Source organism: Oryzias latipes, chromosome 14, assembly GCF_053564925.1.
Source record: "Oryzias latipes strain Hd-rR chromosome 14, Olatipes_Hd-rR_3.1".
Classification (NCBI taxonomy): Eukaryota; Metazoa; Chordata; class Actinopteri; order Beloniformes; family Adrianichthyidae; genus Oryzias; species Oryzias latipes.
Window position 1 is genome coordinate 31,892,501 of NC_136250.1, and position 25,313 is coordinate 31,917,813.

General features: G+C 41.7%; 1 protein-coding gene across 4 annotated transcripts in view; it reads left to right on the plus strand.

Moving 5' to 3' along the window:
• Positions 1–25,313, plus strand: part of LOC101167340 (glutamate receptor 1) — a 92,942-nt gene that overhangs the window by 64,628 nt on the left and 3,001 nt on the right. Inside the window, exons 14-17 of one of the 4 annotated variants that reach the window (XR_013647510.1) lie at positions 1,027–1,225; positions 2,953–3,200; positions 13,415–15,352; positions 17,797–17,830. Coding sequence is in view for 2 of the 4 variants with exons in the window: in XM_023962453.2 (XP_023818221.1) it covers positions 1,027–1,225; positions 2,953–3,200; positions 15,238–15,352; positions 17,797–17,931 (697 nt within the window). In the remaining 2 variants the exon portion in view is untranslated. Of the gene's footprint in view, positions 1–1,026; positions 1,226–2,952; positions 3,201–13,414; positions 15,353–17,796; positions 17,932–25,313 lie in introns of those variants that run through there. The other 3 variants (XM_023962453.2, XM_023962454.2, XR_013647511.1) reach the window with 3 other exon arrangements.

A 25,313-nucleotide genomic window follows, 5' to 3' on the forward strand; every position in this document is an offset into this window, starting at 1 on the left:
GACAAAGTAAAGATGCCAAGACTCCCCCGGGGCCTCCATCCAGTGGAACATACCTGGAATACCTCACAAGGAAGGCATCCAGGAGGCATCAGATGCTGTCTCCGGATGACCGAGGTTATCACCCTATCTTTAAGGGAGCGTCCGGCCACTGTACAGAGAAGGCTCATTTCAGCCGCTTGAATTCGGACCTGGTTCTTTAGGTCAGCTTCATTTTTTGGCTCAGCTCTCTCGTTACCACAACGGACCACCAAAGCAACCACATAACAGCGGACGCCTCGCCAATCAGCCTGTCAATCTGATGCTTCGATCTTCCCTGATGGGTGAACAAGATCCCAAGATACGTAACCCTTGTTCTATCCTAGGCACTGTAACATTGGGAGTGGGGTCATCTAGACCCACTAGACAGTGCTCTGAACCTTTTTTCTTCAATGATTTGTGATCTTCACTGGTGTCCATGGATTACATGAAATCTTTCCACCTTTATCCACCTTTGTCATGGTAGGGAGAACACATCAATGGAAGGGGGGGGGGGGGGGTCATCTAAGATAGCACAAGGGTTAAACTGCTCCATCTGGGGCAGGAGCACTCCACCCACCTGCAGACGACAAACTATGTGACTCTAAGGAATTTATGAGGGTTGAGTTCTCCAGTTTGAGTGTTTCGATTATATAATGTTCAACTTTCTGCAATTAAACCTGGTCTCCAGCATTTCGGGTCCTACACCACCAGTTTCTGGGAATATTTTTTTTTTCAAACCAGTGTCACTTTTGTGTGAGGCTGGTTCTAGCTCAGTTTTGTGTGCATGAGATTGTGAGTTTGGGGAAGTGATGTCTGTTTGGCGTTAAGCTGTTTTGAAGCAGCTCTGTCAAACTTTTGATTATTCTTATAGAATATAAAGGACTATTATATCAGGTGTTATTGTGTGTGACTGAAATCACAGACGTTTTCATAAACAATTATCTGTAAACAAATGAACTTAATTCAGCAAAGGCCTGAATTTGATCATGTCCATCCTCTCTTCACCAGGTCTCTCTCTGGTCGTATCGTGGGAGGGGTTTGGTGGTTTTTCACCCTCATCATCATCTCATCCTACACAGCCAACCTTGCGGCTTTTCTGACAGTGGAGAGGATGGTCTCTCCCATAGAGAGTGCAGAGGATTTGGCGAAGCAGACCGAAATAGCCTACGGAACGTTGGATGGAGGCTCCACCAAAGAGTTCTTCAGGGTGAGGAGTTGGGATGTTTTGACTGATTTCATGCAATATTTATAAAATTCTGAATCCAGCTCAAATCTTTGGGGATTGCCATCAAAACCTACATGTATCCATCACTAGGTCTAAAATCAATTATTAGCTCAAGTTTAACCCTTGTGCTGTCCTATGACCCCCCCCCCCCTTCCATTGACGTGTTCTCTCTACCATGACAAAGGTGGATAAAGGTGGAAAGATTTCATGTAATCCATGAACACCAGTGAAGATCACAAATCATTGAAGAAAAAAGGTTCAGAGCACTGTCTAGTGGGTCTAGATGACCCAACTCCCAATGTTAAAGTGTCAAGGATAGCACAAGGGTTACGAAATGTTCATAAGTTTATTTTCTTTACTCCAACAAACAACATTGTCTACCTCTACTCTACAATATGTTTGATTATTTGAACTTACCATAGAGACAACAGTGGTATCATCTGCAAATGTAGTATTCAGATTGCTCGGATGTGTTGCAACTCAGTCATACATGTACAAAGTGAAACAGATTCACACATAGTGAAAGTTCAGAGGTGAGACGAGATGTTGTCCCTCTCTAGTAAGACAGTGCAAAGAAAAGAAAGCAATAGAATAGAATAAAAGCAGAATGAAATAAAATAAAATAGGACTCGGCATTCAGTATTAAAAAACACAGTCTTGAATCATTATAGTGACAATGTGCATTTAGCAGCAGTCTTTTATGTGTGTGTGGGGGGTTGGGGTGGGGGTTTCCTGACCGTAAATAATTGCTAATGACATCACTAAATCCCAAATTCCACAAGTTTACAGTTTGAGGATCCGCTTCACAGGAACCATATGGAGTTATACTAGTGCCACATTTTTAAAGCAATACTATTATTATTTTGAATTAGAAATAAAAAGTTGCAGGAAAAACATCTTCAGTGGCACAATGAGTAATGTTTCAGCAACTGCAGCTTTTCAATTTATGGCACATAGGAAAGTCATATTTTAGCTTTGAGATTATATTTGAGTCTGGAAACATAAATGTGTAAAAGTGACTCATAATCCCATCTGAACAAACGCACAGGAGGGCTCTGACAGAAACGCCATCCTGTATCTTGGAAATGTGGTCGAGAGAGGAATTTAGTTATTTATAGATTTTGTTTGAAAAGATTCAGGCAGAATGTTAAAGATGTGCAAAGATCTTACCATTTTATTTGTTAGTGTCATGTCAGAAACATTGATCAGTGTTAATGCTGCCAAAAGCTGGATTATCTGAAACCAGATTCTAGCGGCTGCAGGTTCTTTGGCAAATCTGAGATTCTTCACAGGACGGCCGAACGATCGCTTTGCTGCTGTTCTGATTTGTTTCTGCTTTTGTTCTGCAACCAGGAGACGTAGAACAAAAGGTCTAGATTTGCAAAAAAAAAAAAAGACAACATTTCCGAGTCAGAAATGATTAGACGCCTTTATTTTTGGGCAGTTTTAAATAACACTGTGGGGGCTTAGATGCCTTCCTTTCAAAGCTGTCCAAAAGACTGACAGAATTTCTTTGAAGATTAGAAGCTTCTTCTTCAGTGGTTTTTCAGTTAGTCGTTGTTCTCACAGAGATGTTAGAACACAGACTCAAGAAGCATTCAGGGGTAAAAATACTCACCAGAATTGAAAGGATGAACTTTGCTGGCTCCTCACTTCTTAAAGCCTTTCTCGTCTTTTTTTCATGTGGTCTTCTCCTTGATGGGCTCCAGCGCTCAAAGATCGCCGTGTTTGAGAAGATGTGGTCATACATGCGCAGCGCAGAACCCTCCGTTTTTGTCAGGAGCACCACGGATGGAGTGATGCGAGTCCGGAAGTCAAAGGGGAAGTACGCCTACCTGTTGGAGTCTTCCATGAACGAGTACATCGAACAGAGGAAGCCCTGCGACACCATGAAGGTGGGAGGAAACCTGGACTCCAAAGGCTACGGAGTGGCCACGCCCAAAGGATCACCACTCAGGTACTGCTTGGTTGGGCGGGTCCTGGCCTTATTTGGTCCTTGTCTGTGTATTGTGAGCAGAAATGCTCCAATCCTAGTTTCAGGATCCACATTTTTTTCTCTGACATCTAATTGGCAGCTGGCAGTCAAAGATTTTATGCAACATGATCCTCTTTGTCATTCTAAAAAAAAAATCACAAAATAATTAGCCTAAATAATAAAAGTATTTGCCACATCTGTAAATGTTGTTAAAAATAAATGTATTTATTTTATGACTTTAAAAAAATTACAGAATCAGACAGAGCTTTTAGTTTGAAAATATTGCCAGACACGTTCAGATCAGCTTCCTCTTTACAAAACAATGATATTAAAATTTGGCACAAGCCCTTGTTGCAGTTTTGGACACCATCAGGTCATAATTTTTTTGGAAAAATTAAAAAAACCTTTAAAAGTGATTTTTTTTAATTCAGTCCCTGAAGCCTCTGTGTCTCATGTTGCTGGAGGTGTCCAAACGTTTAGACACTGACAATATCATCTTCATGTGACATCATCTTCATCAGCTTTTTTATTTTCACAAGTCAGTTCACTTCAAAAGTATCAGTTCAAGGTCGTCCCAAAGCGTAAAAGCGTGAAACGTCTTTTAGTGAAGAAAATCCAAAAACCTTGTTGTTTTCCAGGACTTAGTTTCTGCAGAGCGGCAGGAGTTCATCAGAAATTCACCTCTGGGTTTTGGACAGGACTCTTGGCGTAGAGCAAGCATGCACTCATTTCCCATCATCCCTCACACCCCAACCTAACATTAGCAGTGTAACAAAAACGGCAGCAGCATCAGATCCATCCATCCGTCCAGTTCTGATTCAGAGTCCAGCTCAGACCAGGAAAACAAAGACGTTCATGGATCTGTTACTCTGTCAGTGGAGAAGGAGGGTCTAAAGGCAGAGATTCCCAGTTAAGTTTAGTCTGTTTAGTTAGTTCAGGTTAGAATTTTTCTATTAAATTCTATGTATTCATTACAATTACCGGTACGAAGCCCATCCAGAAGACTGTTGTTTGAATTTGGGCTATACAAATAAAATTGACTTGGATGATCAGAATGGGGCGGAGCAGGAAGACTGTGGCCCCGCCCATTGTTGTTTTTACGATCTTTTTTAAACAGCATTTTTTCTCATCTGCTCCTGATTCACATCGATTTGAATAAAGAAATACTCAGGAATGACATTTTAAGTTTACATTCTTTATCTGTCCTCCATCATCCGAAAATGCCTCATGAATGTTAAAAACACCAAAAAAACAATTTTCATCGGAGCAGATTTTCAAACACAAAGATGAGTCAAAGTAAATAGAGCAGAGTACCCATATATTAGGCCAAACTATCCTAAATTCTTATTTATTTAACAGACCCTCGAAATATATGTGTTCATAGAAATGTTCAGATCTTTTTTTGAAGTTTGTTTTTTATTATTTACACAAATGCAAGAATACATTCAGAAACTACGCTTTTCTATTGGTTGAGCAGCATAGTGGTTGCGCTCCACCACAGTAGAGTGTGCAGCAAATATCACTAAGGATATTTGCATTTGGTAAACCTTTATGTGTCAGGCTCGACGCGTGGATGCAAAAGCAGGAACACAGAGGTACGTTGAATCAAAGTTTTTCTATCTTCCCTTTAATCTCAAAGCAGACACTCGAAGTACAAAGAATGCAAAACGATCCCGTGACAGACACTGGGTAGAGGAACTTGAATACACAGCAATGATGAACAACAGGTGTGCGAACAGGTGCAATTCATAAACAGAAGTAAAGGTGGAGACAACACAAACGGGAGAACCCGGAAGTAACCAAAATAAAGGCCCAAAGAACCCGGAAACCCCACAACCAATCTAGAATGCGAAACAAACTAACCCACCCTGGCCCCTGAACCTCACATTATGTTAACCCGCTATGTAGATTTGAAACGGGCTTTTAGTGGATCAACGATTTTACATTTTGAGTCCTTTCCTACCTGGAAGACGGACATTTATCCAGAAAAACGCAGAAGGGAAGGACTCAGACGTAATCTTGTTTAACAAAATCATGCAAACCACGGAAAAATGCACGATGGCGACCCATTTACAACTAGCTGGAAGACCATGAAGACATGCATGACCACAGATAAAAATGTAACTTTTACAGGTAAATGTATCGGTAGGGTTAAGACACCCCCCACATCCAAACACATACAAAAGCAGACAAAACATTCTCACGTGTGCACACACAGTAACACTTTGCCTTTGCTTCAGGAATTGCCTTATAAATACTAATTTTTATTTTTAGTAGAATGTACTTAAAGTCCTCCAAAGTCCTTGAATGAGCAGATGCAGACCTCTTTCCACCTGTGAGTCCAGACAAAACAAACTCCTGGAACTTACCTTATTGGATAATTTACTGTGAAAAACTATTTTTCCTGTTACGGAATTTTTTTAACCTACTGACCTTTGACCTGATGCTTTTACCTGCAATTACTTTACCAATAGAACTTTGAAGCTGAAAACAGAAGAAAATTCAACTTTAGTCTTTGTTCCTGTAAATGAATGGTTTAATCCATGAGCTAAAGAATGATGTCAAATATTCTGGATGAATGAGAGTTTTCCACTGAAAACGGTCATAAATGTTTTCAGCTGTTTGTTAGTTTCTGGCGTCTGTCTATGTGATCAGCCTTTAATCTGTGTGTCCTGTCTGTTTCTCTTCTGTCTACATCTGTCCACCGTTCTATGTGTTGACTGCAATGTCTGCCCTTTTCGACTGCGCTGGCCCCTGTCTGCATGTTTGTCTGCGTTTTCCTTCTGTCTGCGTGTAAGACAACATTGTTCTACTGTTAGCGGGTCTGACTGCGCACTTCATTTTTCTGGGTGTCTGACTGCGTTGTTGGTCTGTCTGCATTGCGTTTATGACTGTGGACCACCTGCCTGACTACTGTTTGTCTGTCTGCGTGTCTGACTGCACTGGCCCCTTGTTTGCGCGTCCCTATCCACTTGTCAGTCTCTGTTGTCAGTCTGTCCAACCTGTTGTGATTTTCCAAACTCGGCTGCTGTCGGGTAAAACAACAAGTCAGTCTTGTATCTCCGTTCATCCCTCTCCTTTGCTGCTGCTGAAACCCTCATTCTTGCCTTTATTACCTCCCAGTTAGATTATTGCAATAGCATACTCCTTGGTACACCCTCCAGAATAATAAATATGATGCAATACATTCAGAACTCTGCTGCCCGTCTGCTCACACACACCCGCTCCCGTGAACACATCACCCCCGTCCTTCAGAACCTTCACTGGCTCCCCATTGATCAGCGTATCAAATTCAAAGTCCTCCTCATCACTTTCAAAGCCCTTCATAACCTGGCCCCACCATACCTCACCGATCTCCTCCAGCGTCACACCCTTTCCCGCTCTCTGCGCTCGTCCCATGCTAACCTTCTGTCTCTCCCCTGTCGGACCAAGCGTCGAAATTGTGGAGACAGAGCCTTCTCCATTGCTGCTCCAACCCTATGGAACACTCTGCCCCAACATCTCAGAGACTGCACTGACCTCCCAGTTTTTAAAAAATCACTTAAAACTCATCTTTTTAAAATAGCTTTTAATCTTTAATCTGTCTTCTATGTTTTTATTAGTATTTCTATTGTATTAGCTCTGCTCTTATTAACTGTTTCTCACGTGTTGTAAAGCGTCTTTGTGTGCCATTTAAAGCGCTATACAAATAAAATTTATTATTATTATTACAATTTCTTTCTACGAATTTCCAGTCAAATTTTAGTTTGAACAAATGTAGCTAACCACTAAACAGAACACGGTCCAAATCAACAAATGCAAAAACTCTGAATCACTCAAATGTCTTCCTGTATGTGAGATGAAACCAGAGAATATATTTTACTGAGACACAAAACATTTTTTGAGACTTTTACAGAACAAACTTCTTAAGTAAAATCAGTCGTAGAAGAGTTCATCCAGTGAGTGACTTGAGGCCAGAATGTATATTTGTTAACAGTTTTCTGCCTTTTTTTACAGTTTGAATGTTTTCAACCTGGAAATGCCTAACTCACTGGGTTTGGCGGTTTAACTGAGCAGCGGAAAAATTGATGGATCTCTTTGTTGTTTGCGTCATAAAATGTTAGGCTGGTCTCTTCTTCTTAGCTCTTCAGATGCTCTCTTTTCACACCATCAACCCTTATGTCCTCTTCAACATCCATGAATCTCCTCTTCCTCTACAGTCTAGACCTTTTTCCCACACACAAACAGAAAAGCGGCCTTGTGATTAAGACATGGACTCTAATGTTTAAGCCTTAAAGCAAAACCTGTTTCTGGCACAGAGTTCAGCTTTAGAACTGGTGTCAGTGGTGCTCGTTGACCGGAAAGCACCTTAACCGCCCTTCGTGGTGTCACATGAGAACTGTGCCCCACCCCCCTATGAAGTCTCCCCAGGCAGTGATGTCATCGAAAACAAAACGCACTAAAGTTGGCAACATTCAAGTAAAAAAAACACAGAAAAAAAACAGCACAGGGTTCAGTAAAAGTTGGATCTGTTTGCAGAGAAATGTTTAAGTGAGTGAACCTCCAGAAAAACAGGGAAGCTTTCAGCTTTCCTTTAAAATTATTCTTGTCTGATGCTGCTGGAGCCTCCTGTTAATTATATGATTGTGTATTGCACATTGTTGCAGCTCTGTCCGTTAAACAGGAATAAATATGTTTTAATGATCAGCTGCGGGACGGGATGATGCTCTTGCCTTGTTTTGTGAGAAAAAGGGAAACATTTCACATTCAGTTCAGATGGGTGGGTTTATTTACATATTTATCTTTTCTTTGCTGTAAAGGAAAAAATGAAACCTTGAGTTTTACCCATAAGTCCCCCTTAGAAACCTTGGCTCTGCTCTAAGATCATCTGCTTTAAAGTGTGATCTTTGAAGTGTCTCAGTGCATAAAATTGCAGCAGTCAGCCTTTAGAGCCAAACTGCAGACACATGACGCATCATTTCAGCCGCTTAACTAACTCTGAATGAAACACAAAAGCCCTGTTTTTCCTAAACACTTCAGAGGTCACCATCCCGCCATTCCAGCCAGGATTTTTACTGGTCACATCCAAACTTCTGCTGCTGAGTTCCACTCAAACCAGGAAAAAACCATGAATCGTAACTGTGTGGCTTCTCTACAACCCCAGTGTGAGCAGTCGAAGGGCAGATCAGTAAAAACTTTCATTTAACACACTGGTCTAGTTTCCGGCCTTAAGATCTTATTTTACCTGATTTAAGACACGTCCCGCCTGCTGCCACAGGCATCAGCCTTCAGGAACACCTCCTTCTGATCCGCATTATCTCATAGAACGTTCCAAATGCAGCTCCGAAAATGTTCCCACAGGTTCAGGAAAGCTTATCGGAAGTTTGAAGGTTTGTGAGCACAGGTCAGGACTGGTTAACCCACGTCTTCATAGATCTTTGAGCCTTGGTGTGCAGCCATGTCGGAAGAGAAAGGCGACTTTCCCAAGCAAGTAAGACGAAAGGAAGATGGAATCAGACTGTCAGTGACGTCTGATGTAACCTGTAGGGATGGCTTACCTCACCATCAAAAGTGGCGCCTCACATAACAAACTCGGCTGCTTCCATCAGATCATTTGGTACGTTTGATTTCCAGTGGGCCTCAATGGGAAATCGTAAAATCTGCTCCAGTGTCAAATGAAATCAGCGGCACCTCCCACCTTATGATTAATTTACGTTTGTTTATGATTGCAAACCATATTGGGGGAGGGGCCTGCTCTCACGCCCAATATAGCTTTTGTTGGGGCAGTGGTCCGGTTCCAAACATGCAGAGATAATATTTTATGTCAGAGTCCTAACCCCAATCCAAGTACAGGGTGGCAGTTTAGCTCAGGCGCTAGAGCAGGTCGTCCAACGACCGAAGGGTTGGCAGATCGATCCCCGCTTTCCCCTGCCAGCTGTCACTCCCCGAGCACGGCCAGCCTGCAGCTCACCGCTCCCCCCCCAGGGGATGGGTCAAATGTAGAGAAAGAATTTCCCAATTGTGGGATGAATAAAGTAAATAAAAAAAAAGTTCAGAGACCTGTGCTGGAAAATACCATGGAAGACACAAGTTGCTGGAGAAAACTTTTTATATATTTAGAATCCAGATTGGGCCAAACATCCAGTTAGTTGTATGATGCAACTTCCTTTTAGGAGACGGCCGGTGTTTAGAGCGATGTTCAGGATGCAGATTGTTCTGAAGAGTGTAGGTTATACAAGCTATGCCTGTCTTTTTGTAACTAATTAATTTTTATTTGACCCTTACTGGAATATTCTTGGAAATACAGTACATAACCAGCATCAGCTGACAGGTCTCTATGTCCAGTTAAAAATAAATCTTTTCGTTCCCTTTACCTCCAGATTACTTTACTGTTGATCCTGCTCAACAATCCCGATCAGAAATATAGATCCATGTCTGTACGTTCGAATTGTCATAAGTTGTTGAACGTAAAGTAATGGACATCACTGAAGTCCTGCTCTGAACGGACTTGGCTGTTTTAGAATTAGATTAGGATTAGATTAGAAGTTTCTCCTCAGGGCTTTATTATCAAGTTTTAAGAGGGGATTACATTTTTTTTAAACTGTTAGAAATTTGGTCAAACTGATTTTTCATCAACAACCAAAGAGTTTGGTTAAAAACTTCCTGCGACCATTGTCGCATGAACAGCAGAGACGCCAGAAACTGAAAACTATACTTAATTTCTTGGTCCCCAAACAAGCAGCTGTTGTGACTGTGTGATGATGTTCAGGGTATTTGGTCCTGTCTCAAAAGTGCAGTGTGAAAGTAAAGCAGACCAAATGAAGACGTGAAAGAACGGAGTGCAGTCTGCAGAATTCAAACCAGCAGGATGTGGCAAACACAACCATCAATTTGAAGTGAGAGCTGAAAGACGACAAATCTATTCATTCAATGACTGCACTGCTACTGTCATAAGCATGTTCATGTGACGGTGTTGCCGTCTTAACCGCGACACGTACATGTGACGGTGTTGCCGTCTTAACCGTGACACGTACATGTGACGGTGTTGCCGTCTTAACCGTGACACGTACATGTGATGGTGTTGCCGTCTTCACCACGACACGTACATGTGATGGTGTTGCCCTCTTCACCGTGACACGTACATGTGATGGTGTTGCCCTCTTCACCACGACACGTACATGTGACGGTGTTGCCGTCTTCACTGCGACACGTACATGTGACGGTGTTGCCGTCTTCACCGTGACACGTACATGTGATGGTGTTGCCGTCTTCACCACGACACGTACATGTGATGGTGTTGCCGTCTTCACCGTGACACGTACATGTGATGGTGTTGCCGTCTTCACCACGACACGTACATGTGATGGTGTTGCCCTCTTCACCGTGACACGTACATGTGATGGTGTTGCCGTCTTCACTGCGAGACGTACATGTGATGGTGTTGCCCTCTTCACCGTGACACGTACATGTGATGGTGTTGCCGTCTTCACGGCGACACATTCATGTGATGGTGTTGCCGTCTTCACCGTGACACGTACATGTGATGGTGTTGCCGTCTTCACCACGACACGTACATGTGACGGTGTTGCCGTCTTCACCGTGACACGTACATGTGATGGTGTTGCCGTCTTCACCACGACACGTACATGTGATGGTGTTGCCGTCTTCACCGTGACACGTACATGTGATGGTGTTGCCGTCTTCACCACGACACGTACATGTGACGGTGTTGCCGTCTTCACCGTGACACGTACATGTGATGGTGTTGCCGTCTTCACCGTGGTACATACATGTGATGGTGTTGCCGTCTTCACCGTGACACGTACATGTGATGGTGTTGCCCTCTTCACCGTGACACGTACATGTGATGGTGTTGCCGTCTTCACCGTGACACGTACATGTGATGGTGTTGCCCTCTTCACCGTGACACGTACATGTGATGGTGTTGCCGTCTTCACTGCGACACGTACATGTGATGGTGTTGCCCTCTTCACCGTGACACGTACATGTGATGGTGTTGCCCTCTTCACCGTGACACGTACATGTGATGGTGTTGCCGTCTTCACCACGACACGTACATGTGATGGTGTTGCCCTCTTCACCGTGACACGTACATGTGATGGTGTTGCCGTCTTCACTGCGACACGTACATGTGATGGTGTTGCCCTCTTCACCGTGACACGTACATGTGATGGTGTTGCCGTCTTCACGGCGACACATTCATGTGATGGTGTTGCCGTCTTCACCACGACACGTACATGTGATGGTGTTGCCGTCTTCACCGTGACACGTACATGTGATGGTGTTGCCGTCTTCACCACGACACGTACATGTGACGGTGTTGCCGTCTTCACCGTGACACGTACATGTGATGGTGTTGCCGTCTTCACCGTGACACGTACATGTGATGGTGTTGCCGTCTTCACCGTGACACGTACATGTGATGGTGTTGCCGTCTTCACCACGACACGTACATGTGACGGTGTTGCCGTCTTCACCGTGACACGTACATGTGATGGTGTTGCCGTCTTCACCGTGGTACATACATGTGATGGTGTTGCTGTCTTCACCGTGGTACATACATGTGATGGTGTTGCCCTCTTCACCGTGACACGTACATGTGATGGTGTTGCCGTCTTCACTGCGAGACGTACATGTGATGGTGTTGCCCTCTTCACCGTGACACGTACATGTGATGGTGTTGCCGTCTTCACGGCGACACATTCATGTGATGGTGTTGCCGTCTTCACCGTGACACGTACATGTGATGGTGTTGCCCTCTTCACCGTGACACGTACATGTGATGGTGTTGCCCTCTTCACCGTGACACGTACATGTGACGGTGTTGCCGTCTTCACCGTGACACGTACATGTGATGGTGTTGCCGTCTTCACCACGACACGTACATGTGACGGTGTTGCCGTCTTCACCGTGACACGTACATGTGATGGTGTTGCCGTCTTCACCGTGGTACATACATGTGATGGTGTTGCTGTCTTCACCGTGGTACATACATGTGATGGTGTTGCCGTCTTCACCACGACACGTACATGTGACGGTGTTGCCGTCTTCACCGTGACACGTACATGTGATGGTGTTGCCGTCTTCACCGTGACACGTACATGTGATGGTGTTGCCGTCTTCACCGTGACACGTACATGTGATGGTGTTGCCGTCTTCACCACGACACGTACATGTGACGGTGTTGCCGTCTTCACCGTGACACGTACATGTGATGGTGTTGCCGTCTTCACCGTGGTACATACATGTGATGGTGTTGCTGTCTTCACCGTGGTACATACATGTGATGGTGTTGCCCTCTTCACCGTGACACGTACATGTGATGGTGTTGCCGTCTTCACCACGACACGTACATGTGATGGTGTTGCCCTCTTCACCGTGACACGTACATGTGACGGTGTTGCCGTCTTCACCGTGACACGTACATGTGATGGTGTTGCCGTCTTCACCACGACACGTACATGTGACGGTGTTGCCGTCTTCACCGTGACACGTACATGTGATGGTGTTGCCGTCTTCACCGTGGTACATACATGTGATGGTGTTGCTGTCTTCACCGTGGTACATACATGTGATGGTGTTGCCCTCTTCACCGTGACACGTACATGTGATGGTGTTGCCGTCTTCACGGCGACACATTCATGTGATGGTGTTGCCGTCTTCACCACGACACATTCATGTGATGGTGTTGCCGTCTTCACCACGACACGTACATGTGATGGTGTTGCCCTCTTCACCGTGACACGTACATGTGATGGTGTTGCCGTCTTCACCGTGACACGTACATGTGATGGTGTTGCCGTCTTCACCACGACACGTACATGTGACGGTGTTGCCGTCTTCACCGTGACACGTACATGTGATGGTGTTGCCGTCTTCACCGTGGTACATACATGTGATGGTGTTGCTGTCTTCACCGTGGTACATACATGTGATGGTGTTGCCGTCTTCACCGTGACACGTACATGTGACGGTGTTGCTGTATTCACCGTGGTACATACATGTGACGGTGTTGCCGTCTTCACCGTGGTACGTACATGTGATGGTGTTGCTGTCTTCACCGTGGTACGTACATGTGATGGTGTTGCTGTCTTCACTGTGACACGTACATGTGACGGTGTAGCCGTCTTCACCGTGACCATCTTCTTTAACACAGAGCTCCTGCTTATCCTCTATTGTTGCTATCATTCCCGTAGAAACCCCGTAAACTTGGCAGTATTAAAACTGAACGAGCAGGGCCTGTTGGACAAATTGAAAAACAGATGGTGGTATGACAAGGGAGAGTGCGGCACCAGGGGCGGGGACTCCAAGGTCAGATCACCATAACCACAACAGGATACGACAGGCAATGGCTTACTGGGGTAACCGGCAACAACCTCACTGTTTCAGAATGAAACAGAGTAGGAAGAAAATCAGAATCCCTTCCTTCTGGCTTCTGTTTGACTGATTCATTTTATAATGAGAGGTTTTCCTTCTACTCTGCATCATCAGCCATATTTCAATTTAAAAATTATTTTTAATGAGTGATGTGAAATTATGACCATGTGATCATCATGTCTGGTTGGTATGTAGTTCCACAGACTGATTGAAAAACTTGACTTAAAGCCACAGTAAAACAAACTTTGAAATGACAAAGTCACCTTGATAGTACTCAAACCCCGAAGAACAACAGAAAAGAACAGCAGGTTAGGAGGATCTGACAAAGATCGTCTCATAGACTTATGGGAGACTTTACAAGCAGACATTGGATTCTGACAAACGAGGCGAATAATAATAATAATTATGCAAGAAAAGAAAAGAACAACCAGATACTGTAAATGCCGTCTTCACCGTGGTACATACTGTACCTGTCACAGTAGTACTGTTATTGTGCAAGTTATTAGATGATAAAAAGTCTGGAGCGAGATGGCTCATTTAAGATCAGGTGGGTCAGGGTCACATGCATGTCAGACTCAAATGCTTTGGTTGGTTATAACAGTTAATCCATCTGGTTTGGTTTTGAAAAGGTTGAAGGAAAAGATCTTTCCAAAGGAAGATGGTAGCTTTGACCCTTTAACTGCCTGTTCAGACAACTGGTAGAGCACATTTCAATACCCACGCACTCAAAGCAATAGTGAAAGTATCTAGCTACCTGTCAGGGTTATGACTATTTCTTAACAAAGAGAATAACCACACAGGAAGCGAGAATTTGTTAGACTTCTGCAAAAGGAGAAGCCCGTCTGTCACAATGCAAACTGCAAAAGAGGAGTCCAGTTTTCCCATTCATAGAGTCTGTTTTTATTGAAGGGAGGGGTTGATTTCATGACAGTGCGTCATTCAATCGGGCAGAACAGAAACATCATATCCTGTATAGTCAGCACTTCATATTAATGCGATAACAGCTTGTGAGCAAATGATAACTACATAAGCTCTATTACGGCCCTCCTTTCAGATTATTATTTTTAAGTGCAAGCATCTGTGCATGAGATGTGCTCGTGACTTTGTCATTTTCACGAACAAGCAAAAAAAAAACCTGTGCGATGAAATGCAAGGAGGTAGCCTAGGTAACCAAATGTAAAGCAGCTGCTTTGGAGGAGACAGCATGTTGTAAAATGCTCCTCTGATCAGTCAGATTCTTGATTCGGTACATTTGAGTTCTGAACTGTTGATGGTTCTTCAGAACACAGCTCCTAATCCAACTTTCTCTGGACTTCAGGCCTAACGATCTGATTCCCAGAGGCTTCTCTGTTTTTGCCGGTTACTCAAAGTGATACAGTAATACACATCTTGCACTTAGGGAGTCAGGCCATCGAAGCTAGATGGAGTATTATTATCACTTTGATGCTGACATTTTCTTGGTTTTCCGTGTTTGTGGCTGTTTGTTTCTGTTGTTGGTGTTCACTGTCGCGTTCAAAGCGTCTGTACTGCTAATGTCACTCTAACTAAGACACTGCTGCAGCAGTAGCAGCTCAATAATAACATAAGATAACATGGAAGTGCATAATGTTATTTATGTTATTTCCCTCCCCCCTTTTTGAAGAATCCCAGTTAACCTAGCAGTACTGAAGCTCAATGAACAAGCCGTCTTAGACAAGTTGAAAAACAAGTGGTGGTATGACAAGGGAGAGTGTGGACACAAGGACTCCGGCAGAAAGGTCAGTTCTGGAGGTGACTCCATCCGGTTCTTTGATTATGTGTTGGTAAACCTCTCAATGCTCCCCCCAGCCACCCCCATCTCAGCCTTTCCACACATCAACCCTTACAGAAACACTGACTGAAAATGTGTGCTTGTTGTTTTGTGTTTGACTGCTCTGTCAGATCGTCCTGCAACACTATTGTTTGGTAGAATAAACCACCAAAGTGACGGCCGGTGCCGTGAACAGTGAAGCAGAGCGGAGAGGAAGCAGGGCTAGTGGAAAGTTCCTCATGGTAACCACGGTAACCAGTAATGGTCAGATTCACCACTCCATTCACTCAGACCCTGATGAGGACTAAACTTCCAAACTTCCGACGTCTTTTACCGAACAAATACTAATGACTCTTCAAACATCCATGTTTTAAATCTGACATTTCAAATTTACAACAAAACAAATTAAAATTCCACTTTTATGAACCAACATAACCTTTCAAAGAGTAAAGTGAGGAAAACATTTTGATTTCCTGTTTTCACGTCAGTTTAGCTTCGTGGGCGCTCTGCTGGTTCTGCTCAGCTTCCTGTCAGGTGGAACTCACAGTATTTAAATCATTTTTACTTTAAATTAACTAAATTAGCTCCGACTCAATGAATGTTGTTTTTATGCTGAAATGGGTGAAGCTAATGATCTGAACTCAGAACAACAGCGGGCAGCTTTCCTGGTTCCTACTGATGTTCTGGTTCTTCTCATTCAGCTGCTTTCATCTTTTTCTTCTGCCCTTTTTTTGTCCCTTTGGGGGTCACGAGGCTGCTGGAGCCTATCCTGGCCACTTGTAGGCGAAGGCAAGGGACACCCTGGACAGTTTGCCAGTCTGTCCCAGGGCGAATAAAATTCAGCTGCAATAAAAAAAAAAACACTTTTTTTTTGTTTTTATTTTTAACTCTGCACATGTATGTGAATGTGCCTATAAATGCATGTGTGAATGTCCGCTGTCTTAGTGGAAGTAGTTGTGCGTGTAATTCAATGTGTGTGTGAGTTAATAGTATTAAAGTGTGTGGACGTGTCAGCGTAAGAATGAATGAATGTTTGAATAAATGAATGAAGGAAAGACTGTCATAAAATTCTATGGCGGCTCAAATACAGTTCCCCTCTTAGGTCGATCCGTTAGCATTAGCCGTCCAATGGGAAATTCCATTATACGTTTGTTTGTAAGTTTGGTGAATGTTTGCATGAAAAAGTGTTTTTGTGTCTGAATTTGTATGAATGTAAATGTGCGTGTGTGTGTATGAATTTGTAACCTTTTTTGGTAATGTGTACAAATGTGTGAATTGACGTGTGGTTAAGTATGGTTGTGTTTTTAATTGTGAATAAAAGTATAAAATATGTGTTTGTTTGTGTCTAGAAATGGGTTTGTGAGTTTGTTAAATGTGTGCATGAAAATTTGTAAATGTGAACATGTGAGGTAAATTTAGTTTGAATGTGTGAGTAGACGTCTTCATAATTGTGTCTTTGGTTGAACGGTACCAAGACTGCAACTCTCTGAGTCTTAAAGAAACGGGTAAAGTTCTTTACCAAAAATTCATCTCCGTTCATCGCAGGACAAACTATTTAAAATTTGCAGACGTCTGTGGGAATAGAAGGAAACTTTTATTTTGAAGGAGGAGCTGAAGTTCCACAAATCCTGGAAAAGTTTTCTACATACTGGAACACAATGGTGGATGGGAAAGCTGCAATCCCCCCAACAGGCTGCATGTTGGGAAAGAGTGTGACGTCCACAGCAGTCGTGCATGTGTGCATGTGACACCGCTGCAGGAGACCAGTCTAGAGAAGCGTCCTGTTTTGTGCATGGCTGTGATGCGTCTACAAAGGCTGTGATCTAAGGTAGCAGTTTGAGCTCAGATCCATGCAGAGTTTGAGAGAAAGTCAGATATGTTCAAACCTGTGATAAAGACAAAGTCTAGTCCCGTCAGAGATTTGAGGCATGGTTGCGCTGTTTCACAAATATTACCAGATAATTAATCATCCTAACGATAAAAGAGGTCAAATTATTTAGAAACAGGAAGCAGAGCTGGAGGCAGTAAAGATGCAGATGTTGAGGTTCTCTTTAGGACCAGGATGGATCAGGAATGCCTTCTTCAGAGGATCAGATACGTAGATGTTATTGAGATCCATGCAGGGAAGCAGGTGGAGACGTTTGAGAGGAAGAACAGTGATGATGATGGCATTGGAGTAAACCTTTCTCTAGTCTGGGGTTAGAGATAAACAGGAACATCTCAGAGCCTGTAACGGGTAAATGGAGCCACACCTGCATGGGTTTAGAGAGAGAAACTGCCTTCTCAGATCACAGACACTGAATGCAAACCCCTCCCCTATGGTGAAACGTCCATCTGTGCAGCTATGTGTTGATGAAAGGACTGTCAGCACTGTCATTAGTTTTCCCTGACTCCACCTTTTTACGCTGGCAGGACAAGACAAGCGCGCTCAGTCTGAGCAATGTGGCGGGAGTTTTCTACATTCTGATTGGTGGGCTGGGGCTGGCTATGATGGTGGCCCTGGTTGAGTTCTGCTACAAGTCAAGAATTGAATCAAGGCGGATGAAGGTGAGTCTGACCTGATCAACTAGGGCTTCCGGGTGCTCTGTCGCTCCCCCCCTTTACCCTTAGAAACAAAAAAGACAAAGATGGTGTCAGCTGAGAGGCTTTCCCCTTTGACCTTCCTACTTGAAGCTGGTTTGAACCCAAAGTAAAAGCATTACCCAAATGTCACCCCCTGGCTCTACTAAAAAAACAAATATGTATCCACACTCCTAACACTCTCTTATGTTCATGTTTCACACCATAACTCATGGGGCATAAAGGTTTTCCTCGTTAGTTTAGATCACTACCAGTGTCTTTTAGCAGTTGCAGACCTGTACATAATTTGATTTTGATTTTTGATTTATTTCAAGCATTGTAGTCAAAGCAATAAAGAATTTACAGATATTTATCAAACTCATTACAGAAATGATGAAATGCATAGATTAAAAAGACAGAAAATAAAACAAAACAAAAACCTCACTTGAATCACATCTGCTTAATTAAATACAGTGATCATTAACTAAAGTATAATTAGAGTTTGATTTATTGCTTGAAAAGGAGTGGGAAGAAGCAAGCTTATATAATCCCACCCCTACTGAGTTCATTCATTGGATAGTTTAACAGTGTTTTAAATCCGGTTCTGATCAAATAGATTCTCTTCAAGTAATAAAATCCAGTGTCTAGTAATGATTGATGATCTTCAGAAAACATTCATTCATGATTTCAGTAAACAGTAACGATACCGATATGTAATAATAATTGATTATTATTAGAACACATGATAAGATTAAACCAGAAATTATTGCTACACATTGCAGATCAAGTAAATAAAATCAATAGCTTATTGATGGTAATTCAAACATTTCAGTAATCATTATTGCACATTACAATGTAAAAGTCATTAGTTTTAATTAAAAGAGCTTTGATTATTTCACCACAGTCAAGTTCACACATGGATTTGGAATTATTCAAACACCTGTTGATCCTTAAATCCTCTTATCTTCATATCCTGAAATAACAGTTTCTTTATAACTTTTCTTGAATATTTGAACATTTTTTGAGTTCATTACTTAAACCGTTCCAGAGTTTAGTGCCACACCGACACACAGAAACCTTTCTTTGTGGTTCTGATCAGTTTGATCTTGAAGTTCCTACATCCCCTCAGTCTGTAGCCTCCTTCATTTTCTAAGAACTGTTTTTGGATGTTGGATGGTAACAATTTCCAACTGGCTCTGTATAAAAGTTGCGCAGTGTAAAAATCAACAAGGTCACACAGTTTTAAAAGTCTAGATTGATAAAATAGATTGTTTGTATGATCATGATAGTCAGCCTTATGTACAATTCTGACGGCTCGTTTTTGAAGTAGAAAGAGAGGATGAAGTGAGCTCTTGTAATTATTCCCCCAAATTTCTATACAGTAGGTGAAATATGGTAATATTAAGGAGCAGTACAATAAATATCTACTGTTGTATCCTAATATATGTTTAGATTTATTTACGATTGAAATACTTTTTGAGACTTTAGTTTGTATGTCTGATGTGTGGCTTCCAACTTAGTTTGTCATCGATAAAAACCCCAAAGAATTTTATTTCTGTAACACTTTCGATTAAGACATTATTTACTTCAATTGAGAGCTCTTTATTTGCATTGTAGTTTCCAAAAAACATCACTTTGGTTTTATCTAGGTTCAAAGATAATTTGTTGTAATCCATCCATAATTTTATCTTATTTAACTCTGTGTTCACCACCTTGATAAGTTCCCTTTGATTGTCTGTAGAATAGAATATATTTGTGTCATCAGCAAATAATATGAGTTTCATAAGCTTTGAAACATTGAATATATCATTTATGTAAATATTGAATAGCAGCGGGCCCAGAATTGATCCTTGTGGGACACCACAACTTATCTCTTTGGTTTCTGATGTATATTCATGAATCTTGACAAATTGTTTTCTTCCCGTTAAATAGCTTTTGACCCAAGTTAGCGCTAGTCCTCTTATCCCATACACTTCCAGTTTGTCCAGTAGGATGTCATGATTGAGTGTCAAATACTTTTTTTAAGTCAATGTAAATTCCAGCTGCATTTTTCTTTTTGTCCAGAGCATTTGTGATTTCCTCCACAGCATCAATGATAGCCAATGAGGTAGATCTATTTTCTCTAAAACCATATTGGTTTTCATTTATAATGTTATGTTTTTCAATAAATAAAGCTAATTTATCATTGAATATTTTTTTCTAAAATGTTTGAGAATTGTGGAAGAAGAGAAACAGGTCTATAGTTTGTAAATTGGTGTTTGTCTCCACTCTTATAGATAGGAATCACTTTGGCTATTTTCATTTGGTTTGGGAATCTCCCAGTTTGTAATGATAAGTTTCATATGTATGTTAGAGGCTTAGATACACTATAAATGACTTTTTTCACAACTTTCAAATCTATATCCTCACAATCTGTTGAGTTTTTACTCTTGAAATTATTCACAATTGATATCAGTTCATTTTCGTTCACATCAGAGAGAAAGATTGAGTGTGGGATCCTTTCGATGGGTGGGTTATTGTCTTTGCTAGTTTTGCATTTTGGAATTTCCACTGCCAACTCTGGACCCACGTTAACAAAGTAGTTATTGAGACCGTTTGCTGCTACATTGATGTCATAGCTTTGACCCTTCTCATCTGTAAAGTAATCTGGATAAGTTCGCTTTTTTGTCCCATTTTTAATGATGTTATTTAATATTTCCCAAACTCGCTTTACGTTGTATTTATTTTCATTCAGTAGATTATTGAAGTACACTTTTTTACTGTAACGTGTTATTTCAGTTAGTTTATTTTTATATGACTTATATCTTTGTTCAGTTTCTCTTGTCCTCTGTTTTAAGAATTTTTTATGGAGGTTATTTTTCTTTTTACAAGCATTTTGTAGACCGGGGGTTAACCAAGGGCATTTGGCAAATTTGTTCTTGAATTTATAAATTGGACAGTTCTTACTGTAAAGTGAGCTAAATAATGGTTTGTTCTGTTTTTCCCTCACTGTTCCCTTAATCCTTTCCCCTCTGCACTCCTTTCCCCTTCCCTTCACCTGAGCTGCCACATAACCCAGCCACTCTACACTTCTACTGATCTGTACAACACACTCAGAAACTCAGGATCCCCAACATGACATCCCATACACTGTGTATTATACAGAATGCCACATAGCAACCATAAGATCACTAATACAGGTGTGTAACCTCAACAACAGCATGTCCACCCTTAGGTTAGCTACATAGGATGTGCACGGAGCTGGGACCAGAGAGAAGAGATTGAAAATAATGATTAAATTAAAAGATCTCCAAAGGGACTTTGTGCTTCTTGATTTGATTGATTGATTTCAAGCGTTGTAGTCAATACAATAAAGAATGTACACAGATGTATCAAACTCATCACAGAAATGATGAAGTGCATTCACAAAAAAAACAGTAAAATCAAAAAAACACTTAAATCACATATGCTAAATTAAATACAGTGATCATTAACTAAAGTCAAGTAGAGCTTGATTTATTGCTTGCAAAGGAGAAGAAGCGAGTTGATATAATCCCACCCCTACTGAGTTCATTTATTTGATAGTTTTACATAGTTTTTGTCATCCGGTTCTGATCCGATAGATTCTTTTCAAGTTACTAAATCCAGTGCCCAGTAATGATTGATTATCTTCAGAAAACATTCATTCATGATTTCAGTAAACAGTAACCCTGTAAAAATTATTGCTTGTCATTAGAAAACATTTTCACATTAAACCAGTAATTATTGCAGCACATTCCAGATTTCAATTGAGACCTTCTTTGTTTCAATTGAGATCTCGGTATTGGTATTTTGGTAGGTTGAGTGGAAGGATCCTAAAGCGGAGACTGAAGCCAAGGACAGGTTGACAATTTAACCCTCAGGATGCTGAATTCACAGAGCTAGACTGACTTACAGGACATGTACTAAGAGCAAAATACTCGCCTTCTCATCCCATAAAAAAACAAGGAACAATCTAAGCTAGTGGGTTTAGAGCTAAAAATTAGGTTGTTGGAAGAAGCCCAAACAACTTTCCGGATGAACAAACTTTGCAAAAAATAAGGAAAGCTAAACTTGAACTAAGTGAAATAACTAATCAAAGAACACAGTTTTTATTACAGAGACTATGCTTATATAGGTTTGAGAGCAGTAACAAATCTGGGAAATTTCAGGCAAATCATCTCAAACCAAACAAAAATAAGACAACTATTTCACCAGTCATAGATCAAACAGTAAATACGACACATGATCCAGTTGCTTTTTCCGGGGGGGGCTGCCTGAAGCGTGGGGGCGGGTCTTGCCTGGGGGGCCCTGACTTGTGCCTGGGGCTGGGGGATGCTCAGGACTCCTGGGTGGTGAGCCGCCTGTCTGGGGCTTGGGGTGCCCCCCTGGGGTGGGGCCCCTCGTAGGGCCCCCTGGGCGCGGTGGGGAGGCTGCTCTACGGGTCGGGCTGGGGCTTGCACTATCTGCCCCCTGCGCCCCCCTGCTCTCTGGCGTTGGGGGCCGCAGTGGCGGTCCCGCCGGCCCTGCCCGGGCTGGTGGACGTGGTTGCCCGGCAGGCGGTCCCTCTCTATCTGCTGTACTGTGCGGGTGTTGGGAGGGTCTTGGTTGACTTTAGCTCCCACTTTCTCAGAATGACAACCGAAAGTAAGGAAAAAAACAATTATATACATCCAAATATGAACTCTGCCAACATTATTTTACTTATGAAACCTGGGAAAGATCCCACAGCACCATCCAGCTATCGACCCATATCCCTGATTAAGGCAGACCTCAAAATAATCTGCAAAGCTTTGGCAGGAAGGCTGGAGAAGGTAGTGCCTTCCCTCGTACATCCTGACCAAACAGGCTTTATAAAGGGTAGCCATTCATCTACTAACATGTGCAGATTAATCAACCTCATAGATCACACACCTATTAATAACCAAGAAGCAACCATTGTTTCACTGGATGCAGAAAAGGCATTTGATCGGGTCAGCTGTAAATTCCTAATAGCCACTTTGGATAAGTTTGGCTTTGGACAATCCTTTAGTAACTGGATTGCTCCCACCCTAACATATTATGCACACAGATACCTAGGGGCCCGGGGATTGGATGGGTTGGGTATGGTGGCGGGGTTCACCAGGGGTGACCCTCTTGGGGGCCTCACCAGCACCGGCTCCATTCCGCTTTTACCTACGTAATAGACACCTTCATTTCTCTAGGGCCTTGTGGTAGTGGAAAGAAAAAAAATTAAAAGCATTTATTTTTATGCCCTGGCTTTTGGTTTAAACATGAGACTTCTGTTATTTTAGTGTTTTATTGTTTTTATATCCCTATATTTAATCTTGTGTTTTAATGTGTTTTAGTGTTTATTTTCTGTTGATTTTGATTTGATTTGAAATGGTTTATTTCAAGCAATCAAATAAAAATAGTACACAAAACATTACAATAATCAGTTATACATTCATACAAAGACGTATCAAACTTTGGATAGTTAGACATAAAATGTAATATTGCTTAAAAGAGAGTGAACTTATAGAATCCCTAGGTATCAATAAAGCACATAACAAAGATGAAATACTTAATTATTATGTAAAAATATAATTATTTTAGAAATCAATGGTAAATGCAGATCATTTATCTAAAATATATACAGATTATGTCAATTATAAAAATCATGTAAATGATTAAAAAATAATACTATATCAGTAAAATAAACAACACTGTTTCAAAAATCTTCAAAAAAAATTGATCAAGTATCAAAAGTTAAAAATATGTGCCAATTATGTTTCATTAGAAAATCATGAATCCATTTTTGTAGCAAGTGAAGTAATATCATTAGAAATCAATACATTTAATCATCATCAATAAATGATTCCCTCCTCTTCTTCTAGTTTGGAAGGTGAAACCTCGTGCCATTACTGATGGGTTCAGCTTTAGCAGTGAATCTGCTGCTGCTATGCAACCGCAGGGCAGCAACACAAAAATCAGCTGGGCTCACAAAGTTGGTTGTTGTGTCTTTGGGTCGCCGCTGTCTGTGTAACGAAATGGAAGTCTCTGTCAAACAGACTGCGATGGTTAAAAACTACTGAGCCCTTGTCCTGACATTACGATATTAAAATATATCTTGTTCCCTCAGATTAATATCTCGTATCATTGGCCAATCACCGTGTCCCTGTAACCAAGGTGTAACAACAAGACCAATGATTGGCCGCAAAGCATGTTGGGAAACGTGATGTACTGCCATTGTTGTTATGCTACGAGCTAATGGTAAGTGCATTAGGCGAAGCAGTCAGCTTAATATGATATTTTTCAGATTTTCACCGAGACAATAACAGATAGACCATTCTTGCTTTTATTTTTACCCCTATTGAATGCTCACAGAGACACGGAAGTAGCGGCAGGAAGCGGCTTTTGCAGCAAGATAACTGAGGGCGTACCAGATCATGTGAATGAACGTGAATATGATGGATGCTGTACTTTTTAAAATAAATAAATATGTTCTCTAAACATCGTCCGTATCTTCAATGCAATGTAATGAGACACACACAGACAGAAATGTGAAGGTGACTGCTGTAAATCTATGACGTAAATTAATAACAGGATAAATGATCAGCTAGTTAGTTAGCATGTATCCTTATAGCCTTCGAATGTAAAGCGACTGACTGCTAAAGTTAATAAAATACAAGTCCTGAATATTATTATTCCTATTCGACCCTAAACTACCATATCAGCTGTCTGTCAACCGACCAGCCAGTTGCCCAAATGCCGGCATACATCAAAGAGCTCTGCGGCGGCGCTAGTAGTAGCCTAGCAGGAGTTATTGTATGACAAAGCAGCCTAGTTATCATAAATCTTTTGATATTTTTCTTATATTCATTGAGACAGTAAAGAAAGTGATCATTTTGTTTTTCATGTTCCTTTTTTGAACGAATATGGGTCACAGAGACACAGAAGTTACCGCTGAAAGCGGCTTTTTGCCGGCGTACAGAGAGCATATCCACGTGTATGACTTATGACGCGAATAATTATTGCATTCGAACGTAATAATTATTGCGTTCGCACGAGTTAATCATTTCGAGGGAACGGGATAGTATTTTGATGGAACGCAATAGTATCTTGTGGGAACGGAATAGTATTTCGTACGAACAAGATATTAATCTGTGGGAACAAGATATATTTTAATATCTTAATGTCAGGACAAGGGCTCCGTAAAAATCAGATGGGCTGTTCAAAAAGAATACAAACAAGCCATTAGAGTCTGGTGCTCTCTTCCACTTTTGTTATTCCCTTCACATCTGAGCACAAAGGCTGGATTCTTGGGGCTTGCAGAAGATTATGCAAGCTGAAGCAGAGAATGTCATCACATCTCTATCTGAGCATGTTAAGCA